This window comes from Clarias gariepinus, chromosome 23 (genome assembly GCF_024256425.1).
Source record: "Clarias gariepinus isolate MV-2021 ecotype Netherlands chromosome 23, CGAR_prim_01v2, whole genome shotgun sequence".
In the NCBI taxonomy this organism is placed as follows: Eukaryota; Metazoa; Chordata; class Actinopteri; order Siluriformes; family Clariidae; genus Clarias; species Clarias gariepinus.
The window spans coordinates 25,370,550-25,385,298 of record NC_071122.1 but is presented as its reverse complement, the minus strand read 5'-3'; the positions used below and the strand labels follow the sequence as shown (position 1 = coordinate 25,385,298).

General features: G+C 38.3%; 1 protein-coding gene across 1 annotated transcript; it reads left to right on the top strand.

Annotated features, from left to right (window-relative positions):
* Nucleotides 1-3,654: 3,654 nt before the first annotated feature.
* On the top strand, nt 3,655-13,731 carry LOC128511309 (myosin heavy chain, fast skeletal muscle-like). The gene is made up of 40 exons (XM_053484099.1): nt 3,655-3,720; nt 4,056-4,268; nt 4,369-4,512; nt 4,604-4,760; nt 4,858-4,885; nt 5,003-5,114; nt 5,193-5,285; nt 5,384-5,447; nt 5,530-5,628; nt 5,724-5,827; nt 5,914-6,052; nt 6,150-6,268; nt 6,368-6,517; nt 6,598-6,768; nt 6,877-7,183; nt 7,359-7,426; nt 7,518-7,605; nt 7,692-7,809; nt 7,998-8,121; nt 8,337-8,473; nt 8,587-8,842; nt 8,920-9,162; nt 9,249-9,425; nt 9,506-9,651; nt 9,751-9,841; nt 9,927-10,316; nt 10,406-10,532; nt 10,608-10,726; nt 10,827-11,023; nt 11,119-11,302; nt 11,388-11,553; nt 11,638-11,762; nt 11,846-12,154; nt 12,240-12,443; nt 12,535-12,660; nt 12,751-12,921; nt 13,005-13,109; nt 13,198-13,293; nt 13,407-13,538; nt 13,679-13,731. The coding sequence occupies exons 2-40, from the start codon at nt 4,068-4,070 to the stop codon at nt 13,691-13,693; spliced, it is 5,802 nt and encodes a 1,933-aa protein (XP_053340074.1). The 5' UTR covers nt 3,655-3,720; nt 4,056-4,067; the 3' UTR covers nt 13,694-13,731.
* Nucleotides 13,732-14,749: the final 1,018 nt, after the last annotated feature.

Here is a 14,749-nt window from a genome sequence, read left to right as displayed (position 1 = left end):
CATGTCTGTGTTTCCTTCTGGCTCTCCCTTTTAGTTATGCTGTCATAGTTAGTCCTGTCGGAGTCTCTGCTTGCACTCTACAGTTAATATACATTCACATTATACATTGTGTGACTGTGACCATACCTAACTGCCATCTCTCCTCTTCTTCTCTTTCTCCCCCTCTTTCTCTTTCCTCTCTCCTCCTGTCTTCCCCTTTCACTCTTTCTCTTTCTCTGTCGAGCTACACATGGCGTTCCTGAGCTGCCAGTGATCCAGACTCCCTCTGCCCTCCGGACCTGTCTGACCCATCCTGGTGCCCCGCTTCTGGTTGAAGATCTCGTCACATGGATGCCCCGTGTGTCTCTCTGGGATGCGTCTGGTGTCTGGGAATGATTCTCTCTACCTAGGAGATGGTTCTGGCCTCGACTGGTGTTGGCAACTGTTTCTCTGGGGACTTGACAGTTCGATAGTTCATGACTGGAACTTCCTACAAGTCTACCTGAGTCTTCAATAACTACCTGGACTCCATATTAACATCAATTAACATCAGCTATTATAGCTGAACTGCCTGCCAACTAACACACTGTATAAATGCAGATCATTTACTGCTTTCTGTTTCACCCAAATGAGGATGGGTTCCCTGTTGAGTCTGGTTCCTCTCAAGGTTTCTTCCTATTACCATCTCAGGGAGTTTTTCCTTGCCACCGTCGCCCTCGGCTTGTTCACCAGGGACAAACTGACCATTTTGATTCATACAAATTCAAATTCCATACAAACTTAAATAATTCTTCTGATTGTGTAAAGCTGCTTTGCGACAATGCCAATTGCTAAAAGCGCTATACAAATAAAATTGAATTGAATTGAATAGAATATTGTACTGTGTATAACTGTATGTGAAAAATAACATTTTAATTTGATTTAATTTGATTTGATGTGCAAGATAATTTAAAGAGTTGGCAAGTGTGGCCTCTCCAAGTATTACATTGTTTTTTTTCTGGAAACTTAGTTATACATCATGCATATAATTTTAGACAACTTGTCAATCCAGCCCAGTTGATGTACAAAAAAAACTAAATTGTTATAATACCATTTAAGTTATGTGCCATCTGTACAAATTTGAAAAAAAAGTAAAAATCAAGCTCTTTTTTTGGATTTAATAGTTTAAGTTGCTTCACAAGTAAAACCTTACAAGGGCTTGGATTAATGCCAGCTAATATCTTTAAGATAACATCCTCTTTAAAATAATGTGTAACAATATACAAGTGCATTTCTTTTATAAAAACATGATAGGCAAATTACATTATACATAACCCTTAAATTACATTAAGCCAATTTATCCTTTTAATATAAAGTTACTTTAGGGTTTTTAAAACAAACACAAAGATTTTTATATTAGATCATTTAAAGTAAATATGTTGTAACACCTTAATAATTGTAGCCCTTAAAATCTAGAGCATTTTAGCCATTTTTGCATTACTATATTTTAATAAATATATGTAGGGGTCAGGATTATGCAGTATAGACTTAAATATCCTTTTGTCAGCACAACCTAGGGAATATAATCAACTGAATTTTACTTCATGTTAACCAACTATACCACCATGACTAAGCTGAAAAAAAAAAAGTGTCACATAGGCAAAGAAATAGCACAGATATATGATCATGTGTTTTTATGTCTGTTTCTGGTTGTTTCAAGCGTTTGGTGAGTTTATATATTCCGGTAGCTGTAAAATTTATACTGACTTTGCCTCCACTGTCTACACACACGGCAAGACTTCTGAATTAAAAGTTGCCTTGTTAAGATGAGTTATTGACCGATACTGTGTTGCCGGGTTAAATAAAATTAAAAATCTGCACTGAAAGATAAAAAAAGTATTTTCAAATGTTTACACTAAACTTGAAATGAACAAGCAGACTTACTTTAAAGATGACAGCAACCGGGAGCTCTTATGTAGCATCACTAACCTTATTTATATTGCAATCTGAAGTGCACTAAATTTTGGAAGCCCACAACCAACCTCTAGTTGGTTTCTATATTTGTATTTAGTCCTAATAAGAGCATTCAGCTTGTAATATTCAGTTTCAGGATTTAATTTTATGATTCCAATTAATCACTTCTAAATTTCACTGCTCCGTAAGCATCTGCCAAAGCATATTGCCTTTCTTTGGCAAAGATCATTATGGTCAGCCACTGGTAATTAATCTTACACTAAAATTTGTTCTATTTTAATTTGATACTGCACTGAATGTTAGATTTCTTAAATCTTGATATGTGTCCAAGTCATGTCTAAGCATCTAAACAGATGGTGATAAAATTGGTTTGAAAAGAAAAGCTTGTTTAAATGGGGCTAAAAGTAACTTTGAGTTTTTCAGATAACATACATTTATTTACGTGTTTTTCAACTCTGTAATCCTGCCATACAATATTCGCTGATCTGGGTGGGAGCTTTGATTTGCTGTTTATTGTAATGGGACTATTGGTAGTTTTTAAAAAGCTCAAAATACACCAATGTACCTTTTCTATGAAATGAGGAGATATAGAGACACTGTGGATTACTACAGTACATAAACATTTTAACATGAAACGTTTCAAACACATACTTTAAAAGTAGTATGTTTTCTCTCAAATTTGTTGCTGCTTTTGCTTCATATACTTAAATTAATGAATGCCTTTTCACACAAAGTGTATATATATTATTGGATTTAGACAAAACTTAGATTATTAAATCAATGACTGATTTTAAATACTTAAAACACCAGTGGGATCAGAGTGCTGCTTCATGTCCAATTTTAGTGTCTCTTAAATGCCAGAACTCATGAAAATGACTGAGCTCAGGAACCTTTCAAAAATCCAATACATTTATAACAGATTAATAAATAAAAAACAAAAAGCCAAGCAAGATAATGAATAAAAACAGCAATCCAAAAATGATCACAAATATGCTTCGAAAAAGAAAAGAGAGAAAAGAAATTTAATAATAAATATTTATGATAACAATTAATAACCATTTGCCCAAAAAGTAACTTATAAATAAAAATAAGTAGAGGCATATATATTAAGCAGCAATTGATAATAATAAAAATAAATCTTAAAAAAAAAAACTCCAGCAACAATATGTTAAAAGTAACAACTAAATATCAGATAATTATAAGATAATCATTACAAACTGCAATCCAAAAATGATCACAATATATTTTGAATAATAATAATAATAATAATAATAATAATAGAAAAGGTTTAAGTGTAAATACAGTATGTATTCTAATTTTAATGTCAATTAATATAACTTTTAGGACTTTAAAATGTCCTTTGCTGAGAAAAATTATTTCATTTATATTATTATGTATATATTAAATGAATCCTTTCAAGAAACACCTGCAGTTGGAATTTTATGACACCAAGTCATGTCCTTAATAGTGTTACATAAAACAAAAATACACTGCATCAACTAATGCTACATGACCATATATAGCTAGACAGATCTGCTGAGTGAATGGTAATGCTGCTATATAACCCATGAACTGGAGGATCCTCAAGCACCCTGCCAAGGTGGGAACTTCTCCAGTCCAGTGCTGTCTTTGAGAATTATCTTTGTATAATGTTTGATTTGTACAATGTTGCATTTTATTAATGTATTTGCACTGAATATTTTAACTGATATTTGCTCTCTTTTCCAGTGTTCCTACTCTGCCAGCCAATCTACCATCTGCCAATTTCTCCTCTTGACATCAAACAAGGTACAGTGTTAAATATCATAATGGCAAAAAATTATAAATGAAGCATGATGATTGTGCATGTATTTTACTAGGCCATGTAAAAAAGAAATAGGAAAATCTCCTTAGAAAACAAAGTTTGATCTCACTGAAAATTTGTGAAAAAAAGTGGCATAGTTGTACTGTAATGTGTCGACTCAAATAGCAAATAAAATATTTTACAATATTTAAAAACATGATCTGAGCATAAGCACTGCAGCACATATTTATATATGAAAAAACAACACTCATAAATTAAAACAACTAAATGGCTCCATCCAAAGTAAAATATAGTACATTGATATTATTTGACTCCACAGTAACCTGCCATCATGGGAGATGGTGAGATGGAGTGTTTCGGCCCGGCGGCCATCTACCTCCGGAAACCAGATAAGGAGAGGATTGAAGCTCAGAGCAAACCTTTTGATGCCAAGACAGCATTCTTTGTGGCTGAACCTAAGGAGATGTATCTCAAAGGTACACTGAAGAGTAGAGAGGGTGGCAAAGCCACTGTCGAAACTCTGGATCACCAAGTAAGTGAAAAGATTGTGACTAATCTAATAGTGCCAGGATCCTAAGCAATTACCCTACAGAACTAACCATTTCAATGTTTTTTATCACAATATTTTATAGACTCTCACAGTTAAGGAGGATGAAATCTTTCCCATGAATCCTCCCAAATTTGACAAGATTGAGGACATGGTCATGATGACCCACCTCAATGAACCTGCTGTGCTGTATAACCTCAAAGAGCGTTACGCAGCATGGATGATCTACGTAAGACTAACCAAGAATTTATGTTATGAAAGAGAAATATAAGAGTCTGCAATGACAAATTAAAGAACATTTTATTTTACTCTCCCTTCAGACCTACTCAGGGTTGTTCTGCGTCACTGTGAACCCCTACAAGTGGCTCCCAGTGTACGACGCTGTCGTTGTTCAAGGATACAGAGGCAAGAAGAGAATTGAAGCTCCACCTCACATCTTCTCCATCTCTGATAACGCCTATCAGTTCATGCACACTGGTATGATGTTCTTATTATATTTCGAAATGTTCCATTTACTTTATACATAGCTGATTGCATTATATAAAATGTTTAATCTCTTCTGTTATTCCTTTAGATCGTGAGAACCAGTCAGTCCTGATCACGTAAGTCAAAACCTCTTCCTAAATCATAATTACCTAATAATGAAACAGATGCATCTCTAGATTTATGCACTTGAAATGAACAGTTGTTCATGCTGGACTCTCCTGTTCTACCCCCAGTGGAGAATCTGGTGCAGGAAAGACTGTCAACACAAAACGTGTCATTCAGTACTTTGCCATGGTTGGTATGACTACACAGAAGAAGGCAGAGCCTGTTGCTGGCAAAATGCAGGTAAGAGAATCATTATTATTGCTATATTACAGAATCAGACCTCAGACACCTCATTAAAACACCTGCAATCATCACCAGGGGTCACTGGAAGACCAAATTGTTGCAGCCAACCCCCTACTGGAGGCTTATGGTAATGCCAAGACTGTGAGAAATGACAACTCCTCTCGTTTTGTAAGTAATCCTAGATTGCATGACTATTGCAGCCAATATGTTACAAGATTATGAATATTAAAATTAAACAGTAATTTAACCATCTTTAAACTTTATAGGGTAAATTTATCAGAATTCATTTTGGACAAACTGGAAAGTTGGCCTCAGCTGATATTGAAACTTGTAAGTTCCATGATTCTTTTTTTTCTCCTAAAATTAAAAGAAATACATGCAAGCATTTAAGTATTTATCTTAATGTGACCAGATCTGCTGGAAAAGTCAAGAGTCACCTTCCAGCTGTCTGCTGAGAGGAGCTACCACATTTTCTACCAGCTCATGACTGGACACAAACCAGAGCTGCTTGGTAAGGAACGTCAAAGTCATCATGTTAAAAAAAAAAAAATTTTATTTTGTAAAAACTAAGTAGCCTTAATACAATTTGAATTAATTACCACACAGAGGCACTGCTCATCACCACCAACCCCTATGACTACCCAATGATCAGCCAGGGAGAAATCACAGTCAAGAGCATCAATGATGTGGAGGAGTTCATCGCCACAGATGTAGGAAAAAATACTTGTTTGGATTTCATTAAAAACCTTTTTACTTTGAAGATACACAGAAGTAAGCTCTCCTTTTTATCACACAGACGGCTATTGACATTCTCGGCTTCAACGCTGATGAGAAAATTAACATCTACAAGCTGACCGGTGCTGTGATGCATCATGGCAACATGAAGTTCAAGCAGAAGCAGAGGGAGGAGCAGGCTGAGCCTGATGGCACTGAGAGTATGAATACAATCACAAGATATATCTAGTCTATCAATATATAAAGTACTAGATGTGTGCCATTCCCGATTATTAAGACAATCTTTTTTCACTTCAGTTGCTGATAAAATCGCCTACCTTCTGGGCCTGAACTCAGCTGACATGCTGAAAGCTTTGTGCTACCCCAGAGTCAAAGTCGGAAATGAGTTTGTGACCAAAGGCCAGACTGTACCTCAGGTAATGTTTTATTATTTTACCATTAAAAGTAAGAATAGAGGTTTGTCTATAAAGGAAAAACCTGCAGGATAATATCAATAAAACTTTTGCATTCTTCAGGTGAACAATTCTGTATCGGCGCTCTGTAAGTCCATCTATGAGAAAATGTTCTTGTGGATGGTCATACGTATCAACGAGATGTTGGACACAAAGCAACAAAGACAGTACTTTATTGGTGTGCTGGACATCGCTGGATTTGAGATCTTTGATGTACATAATTTTTATTCGCCATGATTTGGTAGATTTTAGGTAGTTTTAGCAATGTCTAATGTACTGATCTTCTGTTATAGTTCAACAGCTTGGAGCAGCTCTGCATTAACTTCACAAATGAGAAACTGCAACAGTTTTTCAACCACCACATGTTTGTGCTGGAACAAGAGGAGTACAAGAAAGAAGGTATCGATTGGGAGTTCATTGACTTCGGTATGGACTTGGCTGCCTGCATTGAGCTAATTGAGAAGGTAAGCTGCTGTGGTGTCAGTGATGCCATCAACATTATCATTGAAATATTCCCAAAGTCATCACTAATACTGCAGTGAAATAAAATAAAATAAGTCTGTCACCCACAGCCAATGGGCATCTTCTCCATCCTTGAAGAGGAGTGCATGTTCCCCAAAGCCACAGACACATCCTTCAAGAACAAGCTTCATGACCAGCACCTTGGCAAATGCAATGCTTTCCAGAAGCCAAAGCCTGGAAAAGGCAAAGCTGAGGCACACTTCTCTCTGGTGCACTACGCCGGCACTGTGGACTACAACATTTCCGGCTGGTTGGACAAGAACAAGGATCCACTGAACGACTCTGTGGTGCAGCTGTACCAGAAATCAGCAAACAAACTCATGGTCCATCTGTATGTAGCCCATGGCGGTGCTGATGGTAAGATAAACAGTTTTATCTTAGTTTATTACGAGTAATAAAAATTAACAAAAGCAAAACCTTATATTGATTGTTTAACACAAATTTGGCTACAATCACGACTACCATCCATAAAGAAATGTGATTTCTCTGGTCAAATAATGTAGAATTTTTTTTTTATTTTTTCATTGAACAGCTGACACTGGTGGAAAGAAGGGTAAGAAGAAGGGTGGTTCCTTCCAGACAGTGTCTGCTCTCTTTAGGGTAAGTGTTTTGGCATATATCATTGATATGTAATATACAGTACAATATATCAACTTGGCAACAGCTTACTTGGAAAGTGTGTCTTCTGCAGGAGAACTTGGGCAAGCTGATGACCAATTTGAGGAGCACTCATCCTCACTTTGTGCGTTGCTTGATTCCTAATGAGTCTAAGACCCCAGGTATACAAAATTTCCTATAAAACTAATTTATATGCTCTTCTGGTAATACGAGCTAGATTTTGAAAAGCATAACATTTCTACCCTAGGTCTGATGGAGAACTTCCTGGTCATCCACCAGCTGAGGTGTAATGGTGTGCTGGAGGGTATCAGAATCTGCAGAAAGGGATTCCCCAGCAGAATCCTCTACGGTGACTTCAAGCAGAGGTATACTGAATCACACTGTTTATAGAAATATGATTTCCAATAATTATAGAACTATATAGAAATACAATTGTAGAGAAATACAATTTGCTTCGTCACATGAGTTGTGAAATGAGAAAGAAAAACAGAAAAAAGATTGAGAATATATACATATTTGTTCTGTAATACATGTTTCATTTTTCCACTTTCAGATACAAAGTCTTAAATGCCAGTGTCATCCCAGAAGGACAGTTCATTGACAACAAGAAAGCTTCAGAGAAACTCTTGGGCTCAATTGATGTAGATCATACCCAGTACAAGTTTGGACACACCAAAGTAAGTAGTTTTCTTTTCCTGGCATGTTGGTGTTACATCTTTTACCTGGATGTTATAAGCTGCACTGAGTAAGTACAACTGGAAACAATGAAAACTTTTTCTGTGTTCATTTCATGCTGCAAAGCAACAAATGTGATTATTTTAAAGAGGGTGATTCAAATCTACACCCACTGTATGTACTTTATTTTCTTATATATTTCATTATAAATATCCAGGTGTTCTTCAAAGCCGGACTTCTGGGTGCCCTTGAAGAGATGCGAGATGAGAAACTGTCAACTCTGGTGACAATGACTCAAGCGTTGTGCCGTGGCTACCTTATGAGAAGAGAGTTTGTCAAGATGATGGAGAGGAGGTATATTTTCATTTATATTAATTATACATTGATATAGTACAATTACTGAATACAAATCCGATATCTGGTTACAAAGAATGACTAAAAACAACTGGAATATCTCTCTTTAACAGGGAGTCCATCTACAGTATTCAATACAACATTCGCTCATTTATGAATGTGAAACACTGGCCATGGATGAAGCTGTACTTCAAGATCAAACCCCTTCTCAAGAGTGCAGAGACTGAGAAGGAAATGGTTGCCATGAAGGAGAACTTTGAGAAAATGAAGGAGGACTTGGCAAAGGCACTGGCCAAGAAGAAAGAACTGGAGGAAAAGATGGTATCTTTACTACAAGAGAAAAATGATCTGCAACTCCAAGTAACATCTGTAAGTATTTCAAACAGTGCTGACTTTGGCTGATTAATGGGATTTGGACATTAATTACATTAAAACAATCACAACAGGAAACTGAAAACCTTGTTGATGCTGAGGAAAGGTGTGAGGGGCTCATCAAGAGCAAGATCCAGCTTGAAGCTAAACTCAAAGACACAAATGAGAGACTGGAGGATGAGGAGGAAATTAATGCTGAGCTGACTGCTAAGAAGAGGAAGCTGGAGGATGAGTGCTCTGAGCTGAAGAAGGACATCGATGACCTGGAGCTCACCTTGGCCAAAGTGGAAAAGGAGAAACATGCCACCGAGAACAAGGTTGAACTTAATTAAGTGAAGCATATAGTGTACTTTTAAAATACAAGAAAATACAAACATACCATTATCACAATGCTCTGTGACAGGTCAAGAACCTCACTGAGGAGATGGCCTCTCAGGATGAGAGCATTGCCAAGCTCACTAAAGAGAAGAAAGCCCTCCAAGAGGCACACCAACAGACTCTGGATGATCTCCAGGCAGAAGAAGACAAAGTCAACACTCTGACCAAAGCAAAAACCAAGCTTGAGCAACAAGTTGATGATGTAAGTCTTGTATTTTTTTAAACAAAATATTTCTCAACTTTGATTTAGACTGCAAAAATTTAACATTCTGACATACACAGCTTGAAGGTTCTCTGGAACAAGAGAAGAAACTTCGTATGGACCTGGAGAGAGCCAAGAGGAAGCTTGAGGGTGACTTGAAACTGGCCCAAGAGTCCATAATGGACCTGGAGAATGACAAGCAGCAGTCTGATGAAAAGATCAAGAAGTGACTGTGTCTAAAATATTTTTGTATACTAGCAGCATGTTCAAATGCTTTGAAAAAATATTTACATTATTCTCCTTGTTTCCTGATTTTACAAAACAGAAAAGACTTTGAAGTGAGTCAGCTTCTGAGCAAGATTGAAGATGAGCAGACCCTGGGAGCTCAACATCAGAAGAAGATCAAAGAACTCCAGGTAATTATGAGATTTAAAACGACTTGACTGTAAGCTCTGCAAACAAGTTCATTCATTCAGACAAGACTAACTTTTTAAATTTTAGGCTCGCATTGAGGAGCTGGAAGAGGAAATTGAGGCTGAACGTGCAGCTCGGGCTAAAGTTGAGAAGCAGAGAGCTGATCTCTCCAGGGAACTTGAGGAGATCAGTGAGAGGCTTGAGGAAGCTGGAGGTGCCACTGCTGCTCAGATTGAAATGAACAAAAAGCGCGAAGCTGAGTTCCAGAAACTGCGTCGTGATCTGGAAGAGTCCACTCTGCAGCATGAAGCCACGGCTGCTGCACTGCGCAAGAAACAAGCTGATAGTGTTGCGGAGCTTGGAGAGCAGATCGACAACCTTCAGCGTGTCAAACAGAAGCTGGAGAAGGAAAAGAGTGAATATAAAATGGAGATAGATGACCTCTCCAGTAACATGGAAGCTGTTGCCAAAGCAAAGGTATCATAATAGACTTTACTTCTTATAAAAGAACACTCAGATAAAGAAATACAAATTAAAACATAATTACTTTTGTTATTATGATTTAGGGCAACCTAGAAAAGATGTGCCGCACACTTGAGGACCAACTGAGTGAGCTCAAGACCAAAAACGATGAGAATGTCCGTCAACTGAATGACATTAACACACAGAAGGCAAGATTTCAGACTGAAAATGGTGGGTAATTCAATCTAAGATCTAATTAAAATTTTGATGTGTAACATACAGCTAACGCTCAATGATTGGTGACAGGTGAGCTTAGCCGGCAACTGGAAGAGAAAGATGCACTTGTTTCCCAGCTTACAAGAGGAAAACAAGCTTACACTCAGCAGATTGAAGAACTCAAGAGAGTCATTGAGGAGGAAGTGAAGGTAAATAGTAAAACTAACTAAATAAGTCTGTCCATACCATTAGTGTGCTTAAATCTATATGGAGTATCACTGTAAACCGAAAATCAACTCTTCACTTCAGGCCAAGAATGCCCTCGCTCATGCTGTCCAATCATCTCGTCATGACTGTGATCTGCTCAGAGAGCAGTTTGAGGAAGAGCAGGAGGCCAAGGCTGAGCTTCAGCGTGGAATGTCCAAGGCGAACAGTGAGGTGGCTCAGTGGAGAACCAAATACGAGACTGATGCCATCCAGCGTACTGAGGAGCTTGAGGAGTCCAAGTAAATTCATAACGCAGTGACAAACTGTTGTGTCTAAACAAATAACCCACACCACAGCCACATTTACTACATATTGCTGATTAAATTTCTTACAGGAAAAAACTAGCTCAGCGTCTACAAGAGGCAGAGGAATCCATTGAAGCTGTGAACTCCAAATGTGCTTCTTTGGAGAAGACCAAGCAGAGACTGCAGGGTGAAGTGGAGGACCTCATGATAGATGTTGAGAGAGCCAATGCCCTGGCTGCAAATCTTGACAAGAAGCAGAGGAACTTTGACAAGGTGACCATCTACTGACGAAAATACAAAAGTTATTAAAGTGACACAACCATTAAGTTTGCATAATACTTTTTATTGTGACATTTAGGTCTTAGCAGAATGGAAGCAGAAGTATGAGGAAGGCCAGGCTGAATTGGAGGGAGCTCAGAAAGAAGCTCGCTCACTTAGCACTGAGCTCTTTAAAATGAAGAACTCATATGAGGAAGCTCTTGACCAGCTGGAGACTCTGAAAAGGGAGAACAAAAACCTCCAGCGTATGTTAAACAGAAATGTACATGCAAATTTTTAGTACTCAAAAATTGGAAAAAGACAAACAAGGAAGTTTCTCTTTTCTGCAGAGGAAATCTCTGACCTGACTGAACAGATTGGGGAGACTGGAAAAACCATCCATGAGCTGGAGAAAGCAAAGAAGACAGTGGAAACTGAGAAATCAGAAATCCAAACTGCTCTCGAAGAAGCTGAGGTAACAATACATAAATGCAACAAGCAGTAACAAAGTAAAACTGGATCTGATTACATCATTTCACATTCAAGATATTTCTTTAGGGTACACTTGAACACGAGGAGTCCAAGATCCTACGTGTCCAGCTTGAGCTTAACCAGGTTAAGAGTGAGATTGACAGGAAACTGGCTGAGAAGGATGAAGAGATGGAGCAGATCAAGAGAAACAGCCAGAGGGTGATTGAATCTATGCAGACCACTCTGGATTCTGAGGTCAGGAGCAGGAATGATGCTTTGAGGGTCAAGAAGAAGATGGAGGGAGATCTCAATGAAATGGAGATTCAGCTGAGCCATGCCAACCGTCAGGCTGCTGAGGCCCAGAAACAACTCAGGAATGTTCAAGGACAGCTTAAGGTCTGTCTTGTCCTTTTTTTGTAAAAAAGTGACCAAAAAATTTATATGATGGATCTAGTCATATTGATATCTACTTTTACATCAGGATGCCCAACTACATCTTGATGAGGCTGTCAGAGGCCAAGAAGACATGAAGGAGCAGGTGGCCATGGTGGAGCGCAGGAATAACCTGATGCTGGCAGAGATTGAGGAGCTAAGATCTGCCCTGGAGCAGACAGAAAGGGGACGCAAAGTGGCTGAACAGGAGCTGGTCGATGCCAGTGAGCGTGTGGCACTGCTGCACTCTCAGGTAGGAAGGATCTACTAGCTGTTCCAACACAAATCTCTCTCTTTAAAATTTGGTGACAAAACCAAATTCATCTTGTTATCATTCTTTTAAGAATACCAGCCTAATGAACACCAAGAAGAAGCTTGAGGCTGATCTGGTGCAGGTCCAAGGTGAGGTAGATGACACCATCCAGGAGGCCAGGAATGCTGAAGAGAAGGCCAAGAAAGCAATCACAGATGTGAGTGTTCAGGAACATGAATTTGCTTCCCCAGTGACCTTTGCAAATACATGAAAAGTAAACCTGACACATCCATGACTCATACACTAGGCTGCCATGATGGCTGAGGAGCTAAAGAAAGAGCAGGACACCAGTGCTCACCTGGAGAGGATGAAGAAGAACCTTGAGGTTACAGTTAAAGATCTGCAGCACCGTCTGGATGAGGCTGAGAACCTCGCTATGAAGGGTGGAAAGAAGCAGCTCCAGAAACTGGAATCTAGGGTATGCCATGCTCTGTAACCACAGGATACAGGTAAAAAATAAATTTGTTAAAAAATTTTCGACAAATGAAATGTCTGATCTAGGTGCGTGAACTGGAGAGTGAGGTCGAAGCTGAGCAGAGACGTGGAGCTGATGCAATTAAAGGAGTCCGTAAATATGAGAGGAGAGTGAAGGAGCTCACCTACCAGGTACTGAATATAGTTGACAATAAGTACAGTAGTACATGTGAATAGCAAATAAAAACAAGCAAATATAAATAAAGACCATTCTCTACAGACTGAAGAGGATAAGAAGAACGTGATTAGACTGCAGGACCTGGTGGACAAACTGCAGCTCAAAGTGAAGGCCTACAAGAGGCAGGCTGAGGAAGCTGTAAGTTTACAACCTACACTGGTCATTCATGTAGGGCATTACAACAATCATGGGGATGTTTTTTTTTTAATGATTTAAAAAACACTAATTTGGGTGTTTCTTGATGATCACAGGAGGAGCAGGCCAACACTCACCTGTCCAGGTACAGAAAAGTGCAGCATGAGATGGAGGAAGCTCAGGAGCGTGCTGACATTGCTGAGTCCCAGGTCAACAAGCTGAGAGTCAAGAGCAGAGATGCTGGAAAGGTAAGGCACCGTCATCTTGTTTTCTATTTTCATAATTTGTAACAACTTTTTATTTAAAAAAAACCCTTCAAAACAATAACAACCTTCACATAACAATTTAGAGGTTTCTTCTAATTGTACTCATTAAATTTTTCTCAAAGGCCAAAGAAGAATGAAGTGGAGACCAACCAGGCACCAACAAGCAAGCATAAAATATGACTGACTTGTGATGTCTTAAATTTTGTTTTAAATAAATCGTGCAAATACAACCCTGACTTGAAGCCATTTTGTGAAAATAACACACCTGCACAGAAGCAACACTATAAACCTAGGCTTTCGAATAAAACCTTGGACTGTTCCTCCACATGCTACACAGTAGGGGTGCTCTAATTAGGGTTGTAGGAGCTGATTATCGATCCCTAATCACGGAAATCAGAATCGACCGATACTGATCACTAATTGCTGATCACATGAAGGTGAGGGTCTTTAGGATCTGACATTGAAATGAATAAACAATATTATACAGTTAATAGAACACTTTTTACAGCAGTGAAAAATAATTCTAAACTGCAGTGCACAAATATAATTTAAAACTTTTATTAATTGGAAAGCAACATATTCAATTCCCTTATTATTTATTGTCAATTATAAAGAAACTGAAACCAATAGAATAGCCAATGCTTGACTAAAGAGCAAAACATTTCCCTAACTAGCTCTCACACACACACCGAAATGCTCATCTAAAATGTGCACTTTTAAGAGACAGTCCATTCTTCTAATGATCCAGAATGTGTATAGCCGTGCTGAATAGTCACTCACTGTCAGCCTGAATGTATGGAGCGGTGAGGTAAACCCAGGATGATGATGGTTTTAGCATTTTTACTCTCTGCAGAGTAAGGCTCAAGCTTTTTGAGGGCTTCTGGTGTAGGTGGGTGGGTCTATGAAAGTCGACTTACAAGACTTAGTTGCCTCCTTTACAGATAACTTTTCAAACTCACATTATTCAAGCTGCATTGTTCTTAAGTGGAGAATAAGGTTAGTTGTATTAAAGCTTTTGGCAGATATTCACAGATGTTGTTTTACTTCAGAAAATTTTGCCTATTGCAAATTTGACTTACTTTGAAGAGACTTTGTTATATTCTTAGACTGACGATGGAATGTTGATGTGGCTGCCAATTTCGATAATCAGATTTTTAATCAGAAGCACGCTTAGTACACAGGTACTCAAGCTC